The sequence below is a fragment of the Populus trichocarpa genome, chromosome 15 (genome assembly GCF_000002775.5).
Source record: "Populus trichocarpa isolate Nisqually-1 chromosome 15, P.trichocarpa_v4.1, whole genome shotgun sequence".
Lineage (NCBI taxonomy): Eukaryota > Viridiplantae > Streptophyta > Magnoliopsida > Malpighiales > Salicaceae > Populus > Populus trichocarpa.
The window spans coordinates 12,115,578-12,129,622 of record NC_037299.2 but is presented as its reverse complement, the minus strand read 5'-3'; the positions used below and the strand labels follow the sequence as shown (position 1 = coordinate 12,129,622).

The following is a 14,045-nucleotide window of genomic DNA, read 5'->3' as shown; positions in this document are numbered from 1 at the left end:
CCTAAGTAGGACATGAGGATTGGTACTTTTCTTCATTGCGAAGATGTTGCTTTTCTCTCTCCATGAAATCTTGATTGGGAATTTGAGATCCTCCCCCAGTAAAAGCAGCTACTTTGTGTACATGGTTGATAGCCATTGCTTGAGACTACAGCAACAAAAGATATACATTTTTTTGACCTTTAGAGCCTGCAATTCTTTCATACGAATACTATTTATATCGTTAAATATTGCCTTTTAGTCTTTCCAGTACAAGCAATTTCTTTTCATGATTGTTTTTATTAAACATTGCGTATAATATCAAATTCTAAGGAGTATAGTTTAATTGGTCAAGTTCTAGATTTGTTTTTTAAAAATTACTAATTCGAGTCTCACAAACCTCAGGGCTACTGGAGACTTACATAATTGTTAATTTCAGAGCCCATGAGATTAGTCGGGATACATGCAAGCTAGCTCAAACATTCACGTTAATAAAAAAAAATATATAGAAAACATCATAAGAATAAAACAGCCACACAATTCAATGATTCTATGTGATTAAGAGAAGAAATTTCACTATGATCAAATTCAATACAACATTAACATTCTAGAAAAATAGGCCCAAAAATAGACCCAAGCTAGCATATATTTATAAGGAATGTCTTAAACCTAATAGATAGAGGATGATTAGTCACAATCCTAATCCTACAAGATTTTCAATTGCCAAAACCAACCTAAGCCTGTAAGGTTTCCATTAGAAGTGACTTTGTCAAAGTATCAATCTTTTTCACAATAATGCTATCCAAAACAATAACATCTCAGAAAAAATGGTAACTAATTACATCAATGCGCTTTGTCCTTTCATGGCGCATGCGATCTCTTACAAGATGTATGGAATTTTGATAATCGATCATAATTAAAGCACGATAATTAATGATAATCATATTTTGATTACAACTGAGTTCACCAATCATGTCTCTTAATTAGCCATATAACTTATTTGGTTGTTTTAGTAATTATCAAGTATCCTACGTCTAGAGATCATAAAGATCATACTCAAGTTTTTCTCATGTTATTATATATTGGAAATTTGGGACCACAATTAATTGGATTGTGGGTTAAATTGAGTGAGAGTCATTAGATTGGGGATTCGATTGGAAAAATTGTTTGTTGATATGACCTAATTGAGCATTAATGGGGTCGGAGTTGGTGGTATAGTTGTCCCTTTTCCTCAGCTAGTTAATTTCAAACCATAATTTCTTTGACGATGATGACTAGAGAAGAAAGACGAACCCCATTGCATTAAACAACCATTAGATCGAAAGGCATGATCACTTTTACTATTATTTTGATCAGTATGTTGACAATCATACATATGATTAACCTCTCTTTATCATATGTATTTGATGGTTTAAAAAAAAAAGAAAAAGGTGATGCTTAATGCATAAGAAAGTTTGTTTATGCTAACACATGATCATGGACCTCGGAGCACACTTTTCGTTCCATGAATGTGCGAGTCCACTTTATCTAAATTTATAAAAAGAATTAAAAAATTAAAATGATATTATTTTAATAAAAATAATAATTAATAGATTAAGTATGAGATTTTGACCATATCAGGGTTTTTAATTGGATTTACGGGTTAACTTTAATTTTTTACTGGATCAACTTGGATTTTGGACCAGATTAGCTAATGTCATTTCGAGACCTTCCTAAAAAATTCAAATTTTTTTTAAATTTTTTTTTTTATGTTTTGAATTATTTTGATATGTTGATCTCAACAATAATTTTAAAAAATAAAAATATTATTTTAATGCATTTAAATATAAAAAACATTTTAAAAAACAATCACAACCATACTCTCAAACAATCCCTCAGCTTCTCCAAAAAATTTCACATGAATTAGGGGTTGAATCTCTAAGGTTACACTAGATATGTTTTAATTGATTTTTTTTTGGACCCGGGTTAGGCCCTGGAGTCTCGGGTTGAACTGCTTTTGTTTGGGTTGTAAATGTAGAAAATGAGAATTGCTAAAGATTTTGGCAGGCCATTGAATATAAGCCCAAGAAGCATTTACTAACCGCTTTCCTACTATTTCTTTTGGTTCCAAAGAGAAGCTCTGGCTTAGGGTTTTGAAGGAAGCGGTCGTCAAACAAAAGCAGGGTTTTAGGCTATTTACCCAGATAGAAAAATCAAAGAAACTAAAACAATGGATCCTTCATCAGTTAACTCAGCTGAATTGGAACGATTCCTTAATGTAAGTATAGAATCCCTCTTTCCCTTTTCACAAAGTCCCACCTTTTATTTTCTTGAGCTTGATTTTTTGAAAGATTTACACTTGTGGTTTTTATTTTCTTGGTAAGAATATGATTTAGTTTTTGATTCGTTAAAGGCCTCAACGTTTTGGTCATTACTACCACTTCATTGTTTTGTTGTCTGGTTAACGTAATTTTTATCTTAATCGTTGTACTGTATTGAGTTGTTATTGCAAAAAAAACTCAAGCTTGATCGGATAACTGATTTGGTTGGATAATTTGAATAATGGGGTTAGTGGAAAATTTTGTGTGTGGGATTTTTTGCTGATATGATGAGTAAACTCAATTTTTGTATGTACAGTTTCGGTATATTATTGGTGTGGATAATATTCTTGATGAATTTCCTCTTATAGTACTGTGTTGTTGGTTCTTGTTTCTTTCTGAGGGAAGGTTCTGATGCGGTTTTATGTTATCACACTAAATTATAAACGATTTGATTTGCTTCGTGAAGAATTCAGAACTGTCATTTGGTATCATGGGCTTAATTGTATGGGTAATTGTGCTATTTTATGAGTAACTATGATGTGATAAATTTGAGATTGCATGTTTGCTTAGAACGGAGAGTTAACAGGGAGACTAGTGGAGGGGAGTGTTGTTTTTTTGGTAATTCGAGTATCTTAAGGAATACAAATGTTGGGGGGCGTTATTTTGTAATTTAAGTCTCTTAAGGTAGTGTGGGATGGTTGCTGTCATCACCTTGCTGGATCTTTGATATTTTACAATGATGTATGTGATTCTGATTTTGGAATGATTTTTTTGGTTTTGCAGCAAGAGAAGGAAAGAGCTATGGTTAATGAGATGGTGGCAAAGCTTACAAGTGCATGCTGGGACAAATGCATCACAAGTTCACCGGGGAGCAAGTTCAGCTCAAGTGAATCATCTTGCCTTTCTAACTGTGCTCAGCGTTATATGGATATGAGTCTTATCATTATGAAACGCTTCCAGTCCATGAACTAATTTCATGAAGAATTGGCCTACTGTATTGGTTTGCAAGTTGCAACTGCGCTCTAGCTTCAATCATTAGTGGATTACAGTAGCTGAAATGCCTTGCATTTTTGGAACTAAATCACATATTTCTCTCTTGATTATCTTTACATCAACTTCTGTATTTTAAACACCATGGAATTATTATCCTCCCATCATTTGATGTTGCATAAATGATGTCCTGTTGCTTTCAGAACGCTTTCTTTTTTGTCTTAAACTTGTGCAGTTGTGAGTAGTGGGGTGTTGTAATTAGCTCAAGTTGCAGGAAGCAAATACTTTTAATTACACCGGTATTTCCTAGTGTTCACAAGCCAGCCTGAGTGGAACCACAGAAGGGGAGGTAAAAAGCAGCTGGTGGTGCTTGTTGAAGGCTACTACTCATTGCTGTTTAGGAGGATGGTAAATTCGTGGCATTTGCTTAATGGCATAATTCTGACTGCCATGGTGAAAGTGTGCAGCTTTTCTCCTCATTTCTATTTTCAAAAGTTTAGTTAGTCTCAAGCCTTCTTAGTTACTGTTGGAATTAAAATCCTAAACTTCCATTGAAGTAAGCATTAGTTTCAAAAACTGATCTCTAACTTTACGGGAGATAACCCTTTTCTCTTTCTGAACTGCTACTCTCTCAAAGAAGGCGCAAAGTGACTCCTTGACTATTGCTAGATTTCTAGCTGTGGAACCTCAAAGGTTAATGCAACTGAAGGTATGTGAATTAACATTCTTCACAAGAACCAGTGAATTGAACAAGCATGCCTACGCCTTTTGGTTTCAATGTTAACGAGTGTTAGGGCAGTGGGTATAGGAAGAAGGTTTTGAAGTGTGAAAGATCACTAGTGTAAATACTGGAAGGTTACAATAATATTCTTTTAAGATACATCAAAACTTCAGAAACTTGTAAACAACAAAAGTTTCTCAAGAATTTCTATTTTGTTTCATATGAACTTAAACAACTATAAGGTACCTTCCTCGTACCAAGAATGATGTGCTTTTATAAGATCAAATTACTTTGAGCTTGTACGTGATCAAGACAAGTATCATCTCCATCAAATACAATTCATGTGGCCAAGAATTAAAATTGCTGCGACTTTTGAAAGTTGTTATACCATGTTCTTACGAATTGGTCGATATCTGGCAAAACATTAAAATTAGGAATCACTTCTACTCATGCACAGGCAAAGGTGCCCACCAAAAAAGTATGACACAATTACAACAACTAAAACCGCAAACCCATTGAAACAGATCATTATAAACAAGGAAGAAAGTACGGTGGGGGGGGGGGGTAATGGCCAGCCAATACAATAGAAACACATCATTCTTTTTTCTTTTTTCTTTTTTTGTTTCGTATAATCAATCTTCTTTTCATTTTACAACCTAGTATGCCTCTTAGACTGTTGGGCATCTGATGTCAAGTTGTCACCACTGCCACTAGCCATCCGCTTTGATTCCCCTGTTCCAGCTGCTAAAGCAAGAACATCAGGTGATATATCCCAGCTGCCACTTTTTCTACCCAAACTTGATCGTCTGGAATGCATGACGCTGCGCCCTTCCATACCCTGAGGGGGGAGGATCCTGCTTAAATCTGGAGAGACATCAGGCAATCCACGATCCTCATGCAGACTGTCATCATTTCTTGCTGTGCCATTATAATCATCATCTCCTGAAGCCTCGTCCCACACTGGCTTCCTCCCCATTTCTATGTCACCGGCAGATTTTTCCACGCTTGAACTGACAAAACTACTAGCTACCATTCTAGGTGGAATGGCAGGTTCCTTTGGTACTTTTGCCCTGAAACTGTTCTTAGATGGAGGGATGCTAGAGCAAAATATCTCCTTGAAGTTCTCAATCAATCCTCTGTCAAATGGGTTAGCTAGCCCATCATACCGGTATCTAAAATTCTCATAAGTAGACTGCCAAAACACAAAAAGCAAGAAGTTTGGGAAAACGAGCATATCACATAAAACATGAACAATGGCATGGTTTTCCAGGGAAAATTAAATATCTACTATAGAAGCAAAATGCAGTGAGTTGCAAAGGAAGGGATGTGATGGGAAACAATTTTAGGTGAGACGAGTTTTTGCATGAGGATATTGACCTAAAAGTGTGACTTGTAGGAAGAGTTTCTTACTTGATTTTTACTGATGAGATATGAATGGAACAAGGTAAGACCACCAACAAACCAAACTGAAATAAAGGTGTAAATCACTAGAGCAATAGAGGCAGGAGTCTTGGACATTGCTTTCCAAATTGACGTCTCCTCGCTATTCATGATCCTCTTAATGTAGACCCAGCAAAATGCGTGTACATATAAGCAAATAATTGTTGAAGTAAAGACAAACATGAAGAAGAACCGGTAGTTCCGCTGCACCCAAAAACAGAAAGACAAATCCCAGTTCAGAAAAAGATCACTACGAACACACAAATTCATGTGATGCCAAAGTTCAGCGTTATTTTGCCAGTGCAAGTACTAGCTTGAATGCAAACTGAAAGATAGTGAGGTCAACTACAAAAATTCTCTAAATAAAGACACATTCAAGAATATCATCATCAAACAAACACAAATTTGACAAATTCTGGCACAACCTAAAAGTAAAACTGAAAAGAATTTCTTGTGATCTTGATTTTTTATCAATTCAAAGTTTGAAGCTATATAGCAGGAAGGCTATCTTCTTATTTTTGTACCAACACTGGCTAACCGTCAATTATTGGTGTCATTCCACCATGGAACAATGATGCCAAATACTTTCCCTCATTAAACTTGTGTTTCAGTAATAACATAGTGTGTATATTTCTCTTTCTTTTGGATGGGGAACAACAAATCCCAATATGGTTGATAATGACAACTCAGAGAATCATAAACACCACACTCAATGCACGACAGAAACTTTCTTGTGTTCTCAGAGTTCTGAAGATGCCACTAGTTAAGTTTTAAGAGCAAAGAAATGCCAGATGGAAGAATGATCATTTACCAATCCAATACACTGACCAACCCAAGGGCAATGATGGTCAAATCTTTCCACACAGTTGTTGCATATGGAACAGTGAGAACATCGTGGGGGCCTATAAAGCATGCAGGTATCACAGTACTTGGTCTTCACAGTTATCCCATTGATGATAACATCCTTTGTGCGTGGCAAACGGAAAGGTGGGGTTTGGCCAGGAGTAAGTGGAGTGTTCCCTTCATAACCTTCCGGCTCTGGAGGATGAGCATTACGAGGTATTATACCAGGATCTCTTCCTGATGTTAGCAGAAGAAAGGTTAAATCCTGCGAGAACAAACACATCCATCAGTTAACAGCACAGGACTATCTACAAACTTCTTTTTGCCAACCTAGCCTCTATATTTATTATTTCAAGCAACTCCAACAAAGTTTTGATGATCAAATACAAAAATGTGTGCAAACAATCCCCAAACTAGTTGGGATTGATTGTACAGATCTTTTTCTATATTTTGGGCTATTTAGGATCAACTTTTCAGTAATATATTGTGATAAAAAAAAAAATACTTCTTTATCACTTCAAACCCAAATTATTTTGATCTGGCTTTTTTTTTTGTGTGTGTGTGTGTGTCCTTCCGCTATTCAAATTGAATCACTGTTTTGCATTGGTGTATCGATAGGTTAATGCTGTAATCACACCATCTAACAGATCCTCCCTCAACTTATCCTCAGTAGATACTGCATCAAATTTCCTATGATATACTTGTTTCATATTTAGTCTTTTTTATATATATTTCCACAAATGCATCTTAATTTATATTATCATATATGCACATTTCTGGACACGCTGCTTATTCGCTCCACGTACTCTTTTCTGGTTTGAATTAAGAGAATTATCTAACTTCAATGTCAAGAATCCAGATAAGAACACACAACAAACACCCCAAATCCCTGATCCCCTCCAACCAAAAGTAAGGAAACCCCAAAGAGGACACATTGTTGACAATTTTAACATGCAGCTAGAGATCTCTTGCAACAGGAGCGGAATGGATGTTCCTGGATAAAGTACTCCTATTGTGTTAGGATAATCAAATAGGGTCTCAATATAATTCATATCCATGTCAGCACATGAAAATTTTCTAACTTATATAAATTCATTTCTTTACTGGCCAATTGACGTGTGTGGAGATATGCTACTGTAACAGAAGCAACAAACTAAAGCCAGTGGTTATATGCTGTCACTGGTATATGCATGCGCCACTTATAACCTTTATTCATGTACTAACTTGATTGTTCCACAATATTCCGTATACTAGGGCTTCAAAACAGTCTAGTTAATCATCTAACTTGCTTTTAAAGATGAAAACTAAAATGAAGACTCTGTGATTGGCATAACATGGCAACTGCTATCTATTTAAGCTTTGAACTAACTCATCATAACAATTAGCTGAGTTCATTGTTAAGCGTGGAACTTCAGCAAAAAGGAGCATAAAAAATTTAAAACAACAGAACTTAAGAAAGGAAAACAACTCACTAGTATTGTCAGAACAACGACAAAGACTACTATTGATATTCCCAGGTGATGAGAAAAATCATCTATCAGCTTTCTTGCTACGAAGACACAGAAAACAACAGCTGGAACCACAATAAGAAAGATGGTTAACAGAATAGATCTTGCATCCGGTCCAAATATAAGCCTCCCCTGAAGCAAAAATGTCTGCAAACAAAACAACCAACTGTGGCGTTACGCAATTATCAACCCATTACCAACATGAACAAAGAAAAGAAAAAACACTAGCGAAGCGTAATAATAATAAAAAAAAAAATCGAAAAATAGTGGTAATATCTACATTATGCTTTCACATCTTTGAATCAACAAACAGAAAAGGCCATGATACCATAAGAAAGTTATTTTTTCATTAACCCCAGCATAAGTTCTATACAAAACTGAATCTAGAATTTGATTCACAAAAGTAAAAAAAAAACAGCTGCAAGCAACCCAAATTCAGTTACTCATTCAACAAACTAATCCCTACCCATTTCACAATCAGCCTGCTATTTGCAAAATAATTAACCAAGTGAACCATAACCAGAAGTTGCAAGCAAAAATAACTCAAATTGACCACTAACTTCAACCAAAAAAATAGAAAAATCCCGTCTTTTTTCTCCTTAATTCAATTGTTAAACACCCCAAAATCCAATCTTTATCCTCAATCTCACAAAGCTTCACACTTTCCTAAACAAAAACCAAAAAGAACAAAAACCCATCATTTAAAACTTGAATTTAGCTTACATTACTGCCTTTCCATGCCTGGTAAGTCATTAGACCCTCCCCATCGTCACCATCAATAGCGGAGTCTACCGTAACTCCGCCAGCCGGATCCGGAGGAGGTGGGACCACATACATGTCTCTCATTCTCCTCTGTTCTCTCTGTCAGGTCAATTCTGTACAGCTGCAAAACTTTGCAAAGCAAAAATGAAAAGGAAAGAGAGAAAAGCTAATAAAGGCGGCTCTTTTAATACTACTGTAAAATAAAAAGATGGGACTATTTGACTTTTTCTTTTTCTTTTTTCAAAAGACAAACGGGGTTGGTGGGGCCAGGATCATGTTATGATATTATGATTTATGAGGTGGCTAACCACTACAGGCTACGGCGTTTATGGGCCGTTAACCGTCGCACTCGAGCTGGTCAGCTAAGTAAATAGCAGAGTATAAAATATTCTACCATACAATCATTTCAAGTTTATTAATACAATGTTTCCCTTTCTTTTCCTCTGTTCTTGGTTAAATTATGTTACTAGGGCAGTTAATTATCTTCTTTTTTTGGGTGATTCAATAGCCAATTAAATCATTGAATAACTAGTACTAGAAAGGAATCTTTCAAATTTTAAAATTATCAGTCTCTTCCTATGTCAAGTGTGCGCGCCCTAAGATGGTTTGTTTTCAAATATTTTTTTATCCATTTAATGATTGCGAGGTGGAACATGGTATCGTTCAACCTCCTATAATACCACTAATAGATGATCAAGTCAATTAGTGTAGTAATTTTTAAATTTGATTCTCGTAGTTGTTAATATGATAATCATTGAAGATTTATATAATTGTTAACTTTAAAGTCCGTATAATTAGTTGAGATATGCACAAACTGACCCGAACATCCACGTTAATAAAAAAAATCAATTAGTGTGAGAAATTGCATTATTGTCATTAAACTTGATTTAACTAATAAGAGTTGAAATTCTTAAAAAAAATTATATATATAAAGATTAAGATTAAAAGGAGTTTAAGCATTTGTTAGAAGATTTAATATTGATAGTTAAGATTCTTATTGTTAGTATTTCAAGATAAAAATAATAGATATATATAAAAAAAATAAAGATATTATCATGTTTAGTTGAAAGTACAAAAATAAAAATATTTTTAAAAAAATAGAATGAGTAACTATATTTTCTAAACTAAAATTATATGGAGACATGTTATTAATTTCTAATTATGATAAATTAAATGTTATAATAGTTGATTGCAAGAAATCATTGAGCCAGAGATTTAAGTTTTGAGTTTCGCTACATATTCATTAATAATATGGTACGATAAAAGTTTTTTCATATATATAACTTGATAATTCAATATCGTGATTTGTCACATAAAAATTATTAATCTTGAATTAATTCCAAGCTTTTATATCCAATTAAATTGTAAGTTTTCAACAATATCTTGATTTTAAAACATAATTCAAGAATAGATCATGATGGTAATTGAATATTTTTTTTGAAATTCAAAATTATCTCACAATTACAAAATTTAAACAATATTAATTATCATAACCCAGTCTCTTATGCGCAATCCAAGGCCACCAAATAAATTACATAGTGCACTTAAACTTGTTCATGCCTAATTTACATTATGGTTAAAAAAAGTTATAATTCTTTTTTTTTCTTATAATTAGGATTTAATCTTAGATTGACTTATAAAAACTGAAATTTCCATGAACGCCACTCTCTATTTGTGACATGGTTGGTGTGCTTTTGAGCAAATTAAATAGAAAACAATCATTGAAGGTTTATATAGTTGTTAGTTCTAGGACTCGAGATGTATGCAAGATAATCTGAACATCAACGTTACTAGAAAACCAAAAAAAAAAAAAAAAGATGGTGCAGCTTCAAGTTATTATCACCTAAATAGAATAAATCAATCATTATTTTTAGGATTTTTAAAAGGGAGTTACAGTAGAGAAAAGTGTCTTTTTATTGTGCGTTTGTGTTGAAAATCAATTTAGATTCTGTATTTTTATTTTAGTCAATTGCATTGGATATGAACAAAATGTGATCTATCATGCCTCTAATTGATAGAATCGATTAGTTGTTACGACTTCTCAAAAAGCCTCTGCCCAAGGCTTTCCATTGAAATAGATTTGACCATGTTTTTGCTAAATATGATGCGATTATCTAGAACAAAACACAAGAGTGCAAATTGACTTCACAACGCAAGCATACGAGCTGAAGTGATATTTTTCTTCTTCTTATAATTACTACAAAATTTTCAAATATAAATAGAAATACTATTATAATTTTGTTATAGATAAATTACAGTGAACTTTATCAATAAACTATTTTTTTATTATAACTATTAGTAATTACCAGCAGAAATATTCTTTCAGTATATACCACGGAGATTATAGTGAAAAAAATGAATTAAAAAAAAAGCAAAAAATATGATGATATGTCACTTGTACAGACATAATTATTGATAGATTAATTCTGTCGATGAATTTCATCGATAAATCTATCTCTAATATTTAATTTATGACCTGACAAGTAAGTAAAACTACTCATTTATTTTTTTAACTCAATTTTAAAATATTATTTGTTATTGCATATTTTTAATTTGTAGTGTATGTATTTTGTTTGAGTATTTACTTGTTTTGTAGTTTTTTCCCATAGAAATTTGTTGTGTGATTTGTACATGTTAGGGTTTGTTTGAGATTTTATAAAATTATATTTGTTTGTAAATTGATAAAATTTATTTTGAACTTATGACTTAAGTGTTTTATGATTAAATAAATAATAGCTTATTTAACATGTCGGTTTTATAATTTGTCAATTTTATTACCGACAAACTCATCGACAAACCACAAATTATTGATGAGAGTTTTTCTGAAGAATTATTTTTGTCTGTAAATTAGTCGGTAAAATTCATACTAGCGGATTTAGAGTATAAATACCGATAAAAAATTCTAAAAGTAAATTAATGTAAGAATTATGGTAATATATAAATCTTATTTTTTTAATGGTTAATCATAACTCATATTTGTATACTTGTAAGATATGGGATGTTAATTAATATAGGTCTTTACTATAAGGTAAAGACACAATCATCTAATCTAATCTGATTTAATCTGGTTGATTGATCTAACTAGAATGATCTTCGTAAAATCTAGTCAAATATTAAAAGAATGAAATAGCTTCTTTTTATTATTCTTATCTTTTTTAAAAAACAAAAATCGTCATTCACATCTAAATTCCTAATGTATTTCCCTTCATTGTTTTTGGTACAATTTCCTAACTTAAAAGGCATAACAAGAGATTTTTTTTCTCTCCCTCCTCTGCTTTTATTTCTTGAAAAGATTTATGATACTCAGAAAATAACTAGTTTTATTTTAATAGTTATATTTTAAACTCATCTTAAAAAATTAGATATAAAAAAGATTAAAAAAAAAGGGATAAAACTAATGATACATAAAAAATAATAAGAATATTTTTATTTAAAATTTGTCTTTTATTTATATCTATTTTTTTAAAATAAATTCAAAAAACAACTAATTATTATTCCAAACACCATAAAAGAAAATTTTATTGTTCTGACCCATTTTTTCTTCCAACAAAGAGTTAAAATAATTGGCAGGGTTAAAATCATGTGATGACGCATGCAAAAACGCCCAATCTCCCAACGAATCTCTTACAACACCATCCAAGAAACTGTTAGTTATCAGTGCAATATAATACTATGATATTTATTTGATCATTTATTATTCCATGAGCATATATTCTTTATTCAGACAAGGCACTGTCATCATGGCCTTTTCCTTGTAAGCACAAAACTTGGGATTCCCTCCTGTCTTCTCTCTTAACTCTTCATTATTGTTCGATTTGCTGGCTTGGCGTGTTCTTATTGGCCTTCTCTGCTGTAGTTTTATTATACAAAATGTAGTAATTTTGTTAATTAATTAGTTCTGACCCTTTCACTTATTCCAGGTTGGTGGAGATTTCAACTTTCACAGGAACTCGTGCATAAAGAAGTGTAAAAGGTAAAGGGAAAAGGGAGCTGAGCTAGGTTTGATGCGGGCGGTGGTTTGGGAATCCCTTGTTCCTTTGAAAACACCATCGTGATGGGAGAATTCTAAAGCTTGAAAAGGGTAAAGCAATAGCATGGTAGAGACTAGAGAGCATGTGGAGATGAAATATATTAATTTGTTCTCAAATATCAACAATGGGACCTACTATACTTTTTTTTTATTATTATTAATGTGGATGTCCGGGTCAGCTTGCTCGTACATCGACTAATCCCATGAACCTTAAAGTTAATGACCATGTAAGTCTCCAGTGATCATCATATTAGTAGCCACATGACTCGAACCTGAAATCATAAGAGAAAAAAACTCCTTAGTTTCAGGTTCTAATTACCACTGGACCACCTACTAGATGATTATGAGACCTACTATACTTATTCTTAAACATTATAATTATAGATTTTTTAAAACATGATAATTAAAATATTAAACAAACTAATAACCGTTGCCTTTTCATTGTGGATTATTGGTGAACATGGCTGTTATTGGACCACTTCATCCTTAGATTACTTGATAAATAATGAAAATATCAAATTAATTATTAAAATTAAAAAATAAAATGATTATATGATGAGTGGAAATTTTATTCACTAATATGGTAAAGATCATGTATTAATAGATATTATTATTCACTTATCAAGGGTCTAATATTAGCTTATATCATCCTGAATCAATTAATAAAAATAATTAATTAATTTATTATAATATCCAATAATCAATATAAAAAAAACAGGATTTAAAGTGAGATAATTGATCAATTGACAATCAATAGAAATAATTAATACAAAGATACTTTTATATTTTTTTATATGTATGTTTTCTTCAAATCTCTCTTTTTCAACAATAATATATCCATAATATGCTCATTAAAATATTTTTTATAATGACCCAATTCCCATATACAATATATGGTTACGATTAACCATTTCACATTATCAAACCCAAAACTAATTCACAAAATCTACATGATTTTATATCTAATAACCACAATTCAAAAACCAATCAAAACTAATAATTTTCAATCCCATCGTCAATAAAATTTCACAACCAATTACACATCCTTCATCCCATTCTTTCAAATCATTTCTAAAAATTCCCTCTCTTTTTAAAACAACATTGTGTTCCCTCTCCTCTTTTTTCAATTATTAATTAAACAACTTCTTCTTGTTTGATTGATTTTTTTTTAGATTTTTTTGAAAAAATCTAAAAATATAAAAACAATGAGGGAAATAGTTAAAAATTATAAAATAACCAGAAATTGACCAAATCTAATGACCTTAAAAAATGTGAAGAAATATACAAAAATCTTGCAAAATATGCATTTCAAGATGTTTCATTTGTTGCTCATTTTCTCACGTTCTGCTCTGCAAATTTGCTTCTGGAAAATTTTAGGCCGGCTAAAACTGGAAGAAAATTTTCAAATCTGACTTCAAAATTTTATGGGTAATTTGATAAGTCCTCCTTCCCTAATTTCACGAGAGAGGAAGGCT

At 32.3% G+C, this 14,045-nt stretch overlaps 2 protein-coding genes across 2 annotated transcripts; one reads left to right on the top strand and one right to left on the bottom strand.

The window, feature by feature from the left end:
- The first annotated feature begins 2,059 nt into the window (after nucleotides 1–2,059).
- LOC7456629 (mitochondrial import inner membrane translocase subunit TIM8) lies at nucleotides 2,060–3,471 on the top strand. Its single transcript, XM_002322247.4, has 2 exons — nucleotides 2,060–2,233; nucleotides 3,060–3,471. The coding sequence occupies exons 1-2, from the start codon at nucleotides 2,186–2,188 to the stop codon at nucleotides 3,246–3,248; spliced, it is 237 nt and encodes a 78-aa protein (XP_002322283.1). The 5' UTR covers nucleotides 2,060–2,185; the 3' UTR covers nucleotides 3,249–3,471.
- Nucleotides 3,472–4,401: 930 nt separating this feature from the next.
- LOC7456628 (probable protein S-acyltransferase 7) lies at nucleotides 4,402–8,733 on the bottom strand. The gene is made up of 5 exons (XM_024586576.2): nucleotides 8,502–8,733; nucleotides 7,743–7,925; nucleotides 6,239–6,535; nucleotides 5,398–5,631; nucleotides 4,402–5,179 (listed from the first exon to the last, which is right to left on the bottom strand). The coding sequence occupies exons 1-5, from the start codon at nucleotides 8,622–8,624 to the stop codon at nucleotides 4,637–4,639; spliced, it is 1,380 nt and encodes a 459-aa protein (XP_024442344.1). The 5' UTR covers nucleotides 8,625–8,733; the 3' UTR covers nucleotides 4,402–4,636.
- Nucleotides 8,734–14,045: the final 5,312 nt, after the last annotated feature.